At 37.4% G+C, this 8599-nt stretch overlaps 1 protein-coding gene across 1 annotated transcript; it reads left to right on the top strand.

The window, feature by feature from the left end:
* The first annotated feature begins 73 nt into the window (after window positions 1-73).
* Window positions 74-2562, top strand: LOC110390414 (leukotriene B4 receptor 1-like). Its single transcript, XM_021381725.1, has one exon. The coding sequence runs from the start codon at window positions 204-206 to the stop codon at window positions 1209-1211; it is 1008 nt and encodes a 335-aa protein (XP_021237400.1). The 5' UTR covers window positions 74-203; the 3' UTR covers window positions 1212-2562.
* Window positions 2563-8599: the final 6037 nt, after the last annotated feature.

The following is an 8599-nucleotide window of genomic DNA, read 5'->3' as shown; positions in this document are numbered from 1 at the left end:
AAATACGTACTGTTTTCCTAAAAAACAGAAATGCGTGGTCAGATGTTTGTGAGCATTAGGATGTGAGGTCACATGCCTCACTAGACTACATAATATCAGTTAGGGAAGTTTCTCTGAGGTTGCTTGCTTGCATCTTCAGAATACAAGCAGAGCGCAAAGTGCCAAGGATATTACCTTCTGAAAAGGTGTGAAGAGTATCCAGAATGAGTCAAGCTGAGGAAACCAGTACCGACTTGACATGGAACACTGTGAAGCTGGTAGTTTGCATGATACTGAGCTTGTCATTCATTATTGGGACTCCTGGAAATTGCATTGTCATCTGGACTGTTTGTACTAAAATGAAGCAAGTGTCTCCTTCAGTCCTGCTGATTTTGCACCTGGCCATTGCAGATATCCTCGTACTGATTACTTTGCCTATCTGGATTTACTCCTTTGCTGACTCATGGGTTTTTGGAATCATCTTCTGCAAAATACTGGTCTTTGTTATTTACTGCAGCATGTATGCCAGTATATTTCTGATTACAGCGCTGAGCTTGGAGAGATTAATGGCTGTGTTTTACCCTTTTGCTGTTCAGAGATACAAAACAAAGGAAAAAACTTCGGTAATCATGTTCCTCATTTGGTTCCTGTCTATAGCTTTTGGCCTTTCTATCATCCCATTTCAAGAGACAGACGAAATCAATGGTGGACAGCAGTGCACGTGTCGCAACTACTCTTCTACTAGACAGAAAGTGTCATACCTTTTGCTGGAAACTCTTGCAGGTTTTGTAATTCCTTTTTTAATTATATGCACCTGTTATGTGTGTGTTGCAAAAAGAATAAGCCAAATGACTTACCAGTCGAAGCAGCGATCAGAGCGGCTCATTACCAGCATTGTGGTGGCGTTCATTTTATGCTGGTTCCCTCATCATCTTTTTAACATCCTAGATATTATTTTAATTGAAATAGAACACTCTGAGGAAACTTATTTGACTCTGGAAAAAGTTATAGACACAGGAGAGTATATCTCTGGAGCACTTGTGTTTGTCAGTAGCTGTATTAACCCTCTACTTTATGCTTTTGCTGCACGAAAATTTCAGAATCACCTGAGAATTGCCAAGATATCAAAGCTCTTTGAACAGATGAGTCAGACTGGAACAGATGAAGACAAGAAAAAGAGTCCTCCTGTAGCCAAACAAGAAACTGTTTCAGTTGGCATGGAAAATCTCTAACAAAGAACATAGACTTACTAAATAATGAGATTCTGGGGCATCCACTCGGTAGTCCTTACGCCTAGAGACAAGTAAATGTTATCACAGTTCTGTATGTTTTAAAAGAATTGGCTGTGACAGCCTTGTTTGGTTCCTAAGCTGGTATCCACATCACAAAATCAAGTGCTTCAGTGATGCTGAGAACCTCAGCAAGGTGACTGGAAGTTTAAGTGTAGAGAATGCAATATTTTTACCTTGCATAGAATTGTTATTTTTTTAGAAAAAGTGTAGAAAACAGAAGCAGCATTTATGTGGAAAAAAATATTTGGAAATTTAAAGCTTAATTGTTTTTCTGGAGCAAAACCTGAAGTGGTAAAAGAAATCCCTGTATATATAATCTGAAGTTGTAAGTGAGCAAGCTTGGATTCTTGTTATGGGTAAGAATGGATTTCAATATTAACAGCACATAAAATTTGTCGGTAGATGGAAAACAAAAGAATTTTTTATACAGGACTTCATTTAAGTTGGAAAGTAACAAGGATTGTTTATACAACCTCATTTACAGAAGTATCTTATGTTAGAGTATTAAGTATGGCATGCATGTTCAGAAAAAGGTACAGAAAAATCTGTTCCATGACAGTTACAGACATCATGCTATATTTGATTTAAATTATATTGCATACTTTAGTGGCAACTAAACTATTGCTATATCTAACATTCATAGTATGAGTATAGTCAAAAAGTTTGACTCAGTTAAGCTCACAAGATGTCTGTTAAGCTCTGGAGGAATTTAGTCAAGCCCTACAGCAGGGGAAGGAAACATCGCTGAGATTTTTTTCTAACATGGAAGCATGTTATGGGAGCAGTACAAAGTGCCTAATACCCAAAGAATTTCACCTTGCACATAAAAGCTTTTTTTCCCCTCTTGTAGAATAGAGTAGAACTTGTTTTAAAGAAATACATTTAGGACTTGCAAGGAACTTATTTTTGTTTTGTGCGTGCAAACTCACTGTGAAAAAATTGCAAGGCATCAAATGTGTGCTTTCAATGAGTATTTTTAATTTCAGTTGTGCTTGACATTTTTTATACTTTTGCTTATTTTTATGTCAATAATTTGTAATGAGATGAAAATAACTACTGACTACTAAGATTTACTGTTACTATGTTACTCTTGCAATACCCTGCAGATTGTGTTTTGGACAGCTGCTCATAGTTTTGTAACTCATATTTACAAAGAAATTATGGAGGACTAACTACAACTTCATCTTCAAGAGCTAATTATTTAACAGACAAGGAAATTTGAGTTGTTTTAATTTAGCTTGTAAACTGGAATAACACGGGGAAATAAAATCCTTACATGTTAATAGTAGAATATTTCTAATAATTTTGCACATGTATTTGTTATTCCTACTGTGTATGAAAAAGACTTTCTCCTCAGTGAAAAGGAAGCTCATTCTATACTTTCCCACACTGCTGACTTTCCATCAACTGGACTCATTCACTGAGATTAAAAGAAAGAAAACTTCAGCAGGATCTTGTTTATAGAGTAAGAAACATATCAGATTCCTTAGAACTTTATCCAATAAAACTACCACTTTTTTCACCCCAATAATTATTCCTTAATTGCTGTTAGCATACTAAGTATATCAGAACCTTGTAATAATAGTAGCAACTTTATCTATTGTATACAAAAGCAAAGATGTATTTCCTAATATGTTTTTGCAATAACAGTCACTCTATTCAATAACAGCAGAACTAATAAAGGGGTAATAAGCACAAAAATAGAGTAACTTACTTAGAGTCCTAGGCCACAGAAAACCAAGCACTTCACAACTTACAGTTGGGAAAAGACTGAGATAAACTTCAGCACAAACTACGTGACTGGAATTTTCTATCAGTCTGTCCTGTATCTAGTTATCATCAATCCTAGGAAATGGGCTAAGCCCTTTAATCGTGTGTGTGTGTGAATCATCTCTCTCTTCTGGTGCCATTTGCTATTCAAGAAGCCTTCCAGGAGCATTTACTGCATGTTAAATGCCTTATGCCCAACTCAGGACCAACTATAAAGAGATCGGGGACCAGATACGTAGTCTGTGCAATACTACCTACTGCAGTAAAAGATGCTAAACCAGCAGCCTTGACTAATTTCACCTTTCTACCAAGCAAATTGAGCTAATTCTTGCAAATACTGGTTTGCACAGATAAAGATCCACTGATGTAATATTTTGGCAATGCAGCTGTAAGATCAGTGGATCCACAAAAGCTGATGCAAACATATAAGCTGATGACATGGTTGGCTGGTTCTTCCTTTAAAATATATATACATATAACAGGCCTGTCAATGCTGCAACAATTACCACTCCATCTATACTAATGTGTGGTCTGACAGAACCACAGGCACACTAAAACAGGCCCATTCAGCCAGTGGACATTGGATATTCTTGTCTTAAAATACTGAATCCCAGCCAAACCTAAAACCTGCCATAGATCTGGTGCAAAATGCGTCTTACAACGATGATCCTTCGTGACTCTTGTTGACTACAGGATATATTCATTCTGTATATTATATGGGAAGGTTGATAGCAAACACTTTCCTTGATTCCTCAAGATAGTTCCAAGCAGTGCCTTAGAGACAAGAGCAGTCTTACTACTGAACTCTTGTGGTAGCTCAGCTATTCTTAATTCCGTCTGAGAAAAATGAGGTTTCATCTTGCTTAAGTTCCTCTTGTTTTTCTTACTTCCCAATTCTGTGGTCCTTGTTTATGAAGCCTGTCTGTGTGGTTTTAGTGTCCGGCTATTTCTCATGACACAGCAAGGAGAAAGGCTGAGCTAAGTGGGGGGGTGACTTCAGTCACCTGAGTCAAATCACCTCAGATTACACTGAAGTGCAAGGAACATTACGTGGAATCAATGCAACACTGCTCAGAACACTGTGTGCTGGGAGGTAAAAAAAAAAAGATTCCAGTTGCTTTGAACTTCTCATTTGTTTGTAAAAATAATATCTTCTAACGTTAAGCTCTAACTTAAGTCTTACCCAGCCTGATGAACATCCCATGGGTATACAGCAGGAATTTATTACATATACTGTAGGAGGGTCATGCTGCATAAAGGGAATTCATCATGTACTAGCAGGATTCAAGGACAGCCTAAAGTATTTTTAATTCATGCATAGCCAATATATAAGAAGCATAAAAAACCTACCAAAGGAAAAATACTGGTCTCAAAGGCCTTACTTTTATTGCCTTGCATTGTTTTCTGTAAACATCATGGTAAAATAGTTGTTAAAGAGGCGTGGATTAAAACAGTTCAGGGTGACAAGAGAAATCAAAGATCTTTGTCTGGAGGCAGAAAACAGGCAGCTGCATTATTCTAAATAAAGAATTTTGTTTCTTTAATCAAATCAGCAGAACATTGACCAGGAAGAAGTAGAGCAAAAGTTAAGATGTATGTAAAGACAGTTGAGAGTACAGTTATGGAACTCTATTAGGGTTACTGTTAACAAGACTTAAAGAGAAAGAATTGTATGCAGGACATGAGTGAAAGGAGTAAAAGAACCTAGAAGAGAACAAATACCATGGAGACTACATAGCTGTGCAAATTCTCTCACATTCAAGCAAGAGCCTGATCAATAATAAGTACTTGAGAAGATGCAAAATGAGAGAATATTAACAGCGGTGAAGTTTTTTCTCTGGCTTTACGTCCTATGACTCTTGTATTGCTTCCTTTCCTGCATATTTGGGTAAGGGAAGAAGAGGAAGAATGTTTTACATCTAGCTGGAGAGGAAAAGCAAAATAAATAATTCAGGTTAAAGAAGCATACGTGCTTGGAATAAAACTGAGAAGTTTGACTGTAGAAGCTGAGCATACAAGAACAGAGAAGGAAGTGAAGTAACATTTGTCGCAAGGCAGTTCTAGGTTTTTTTTTTTTTTAAATACTTTCCTGTCAGATCAAGTAATCACTAAAAATGTTCTTTATCTGAAAACTCAGTTTGATCTCCACTGTTTTGTTAATAGTTTGAAGATAACTATCCCTGTAAAATGCAATATGAAGTCATAACATTCTCTTCCAAGGGGATGAGTGGCTTACACCACTTCCGTTAACGTTCGGAGTTGGGTATGACGAAGACATGATGGACACTGAGATTTCAGAAACTTCACAGCACAATTACTAAGAAAAGTACTAAAAAAAATTCTGTTCAGTTGAGCGATAATAGACTCCTTATCTTGTTTGATTCTTTCACATCATCTTTTGCCTTAAATTAGTTGTTTTAAAAGTCATGGTGGTGATTCTTTGGAAGGATTCATCATTTTAAACTGCGTTCATTTAGGTTAAATGAAATTTAAATGTCCAGATCAAAAGAAAGCTATTTTTACGGAATGTGGGAAGTGTCAGTCATTTAAGCATTGGAATTGATGGAAAGGATGCTATGGGTTCTTCCAGTACCGATTAAATAGTCACAACTCTGAGAGTTAAGATTATATGTCTTCTAGAACTGCAAAATTCACTGTATAGTCAATTGAATAGAAACTAAGACCAGCAATTGGAAAACAGCTGTCAGACACCTCGTAGTGTGCTAAGGTGAGGCAGTATGGATAATCTACAAACACAGTACATATTCCATATCCTAACTATACTATATAACCTAAGCTGTTATTGCACTGTTAGCATTCACAGTAGAATTACCTTCAGAAACTTTGAACCTGAGGCTGTTTTTAAAATATTGTCACTAATGAATTATACTAATGTCCATTTGATTTTAAAATACAGCCAGGAACCTTCAGCTGTGCTTTAGAATTGAGAAGTGTTACATACTTAAAGCAAGCATTCAGCATAACAATCTATTACATTCCTTGTTCTCTTCTGCCACCATGTGGCTCTTATCTTGAAAATTGGGCCTAATTTTATACTCAAAAGTCACTGAAAGAACTGGTGAGGGATTTCATCTGTTATTTCAGTCGTAAACTGTATTTTAAGACTCAGGTCACTGAGGCAGCAAGGTTTGCAAAAACCACAATGGTATGTTAAGCAGCCAAGTCCCATTCATTTCAGAGTGATGTAGTTTCATCTCTTACTCTCCAGGAACTCAAGCCCACATTTATTTCAAGCACTGCTAAAGTTAAGCTGGCTAAGAACTTCTGACAGAATACAATTTCCTCAAGAAATGCCAGTTTGAAAAATCTGTGTTGAAAGCAAATAATTAATAAGAACCAAAATCTTGCTTTTATGTAGCTCACCTTTCATCCCTAACAAGGGTATTGATTTCTAACCTCTGTGTTATTCTAAGGTGTTCCCAGAAAGTTTCAAAAGGCCTTCAGTTCACTGTGATAAAATTAGGAATAGTTTTTGCAGTCTTGAAGGTGTCTGTGACAAGAAAAACCACAAAAGTTTCACCCTTAAGAAAAAGGAAGAAGCATTAAGACTAAAGTGGAAAACAATCAAGATTTAACTTTACATTCCTTTTTTCTCTGTTGCAGTGTTTAATTTCTGTATATAATGCTTTCAGAGTCTCTATGAACAAGGCTTGCTTAAGCCCCTTACATTTGTCACCTTGAATAGCATTGCACTGAGTGACTAATTCTACTTTTTAAAAGATCAAAATCTTATGAAACTGATTTTGCTGAAGAACTTCCTATGGCTTTTTGAGGAAAAAGTGTTCACGCATTCAAGTGTTCTACTCATGTCCTCCTTAAATACATACTTTACCCCAACGCTTGTATCATATGCAACACTAAAGAAATAGCATTGTTACCATTTTGTACTACGCAACTTAGTTTCACTTGTACTGTGAAGGCAAAACTGAGACTGAAAACCAAGATGTAGGTTCACTTGATGTTCCTGTTATCCACTGTTATACAGACAGGGTCAGATCAAGGGTCAAGCTAGAAAGTCAGTCTATGCATAAGGTTCAGGGTCAGGTCTATCAAGGGGCAAATACAGCCCAGTAATCACAAAGCAGAATTGCAGTGATTAGTCAGGGCCAAGGCCAAGCCAAGAAGCCAACCCACAGGTCAGAACCTGGATCAACAAGGTACACAGCCAAACACAGGTGTTAACTGTAGCAGAGCTGGAAAACAGGTGCTCAGAGCTCAGGCAGGGAGTGAATGCCCAGGCCTGAGTTCATACAAGCTGCTAGGCCGATGGGCAGGGACTGCAGGACTGAGCTCTCAGCAGGGGGCTAATTAAGGTCCTTGAGGACTCTATGTATACTCATGGTAGAATCTCAGCCTCAATGAAGATGCTAAAGAATAAATATAGAATAATGCTTATAAGCCTTAATTGCTATTTTAAGTAATGGTATAAGCTGGACAAATTCCCATAGACAGAGAATATTCCAAGAATTTCGTAACTTCTGTTCTTTGAAATTTCAAGATGTGCACTGGTTTGCTGATACTTGCGTTCTATGTAAAATGAATATTACAGCTTTCAAAGGGGCATGAACACTAACAGGAAAAGAAACACTTTCATTCAGTGTTTTTGTATATGCACAATGAAACTCAGCTTATAGTACTTAATTTGCTGGATGTTACATCAGTACCTCTACTGGCTAGTAAGGATTATTATAATCATTAGAAAGAGAAATATAATAGAAAAAGCATTACAAAAGAGGTGGAAGGAGCAGCATGACAGAAAGACACTCTAAAGGAAGAGAAATAGATCATTCACCTGTATCAGAAGATTGTGAGCTCACAGGGAAAAGCTTCATCAGAGAGGAACCTACAGAAAGAAATCCTTCCTCAGTAGCAGTCAGCCCTTAAATGAGGCCTAAGAGGGGTGGAGCCAGGCTGAGCCACTGATGGAGCACCTGGAGGAAAGACCCAGTCAGCCCTGGGAGCACAGCTGAAGGCAATTCACCTGTGTGACCAGAAGGGCTGGAGCCTGGCTCCACCCCTCTTAGGCCTCATTTAAGGGCTGACTGCCACTGAGGGAGGATTTCTTTCTGGAGATCCCATCCTGGTGAGGTTTTTCCCTGTGAACCTAGAATCTTCTGATACTCTTCTGATAGTGGTGAGCACTCTACTTTCCTTTCTTGAGTATACCTTTCTGCTGTTCTTGTCCTTCTACCTCTTTTGTAATGCCTTTTCCATCATGTTGGTCTTTCTGATTGCTTTGTATGAATTTAGTGGTTTTATTTTATTTTTTTTTCTTGGGGTAGAGTTACATTCTACTTGCTTTTTATGTTTTACACCTAATGTTATCAGTATAATGGTTGTGAAAGGAAATCTTTCTTATAGTTTTTTAAATCTATACACAGTCTGAACCAAACCTGTGAAATGTTTGGTGTCAAGTTAAGGCAACAGTGCTAAGAAAGCAGACCTAAACTGGCAGACATAACTAGGTCAGCACTTGTTGTTTTCAGAATAAATCGCTAGTTACTTTTAAACATTTAACTATCCACTTGTGGATTTTA

The sequence above is a fragment of the Numida meleagris genome (assembly GCF_002078875.1).
Source record: "Numida meleagris isolate 19003 breed g44 Domestic line chromosome 10 unlocalized genomic scaffold, NumMel1.0 chr10_random, whole genome shotgun sequence".
In the NCBI taxonomy this organism is placed as follows: Eukaryota; Metazoa; Chordata; class Aves; order Galliformes; family Numididae; genus Numida; species Numida meleagris.
The sequence above is the reverse complement of the archived record's forward strand: the minus strand, read 5'-3'. Positions and strand labels throughout refer to the sequence as shown.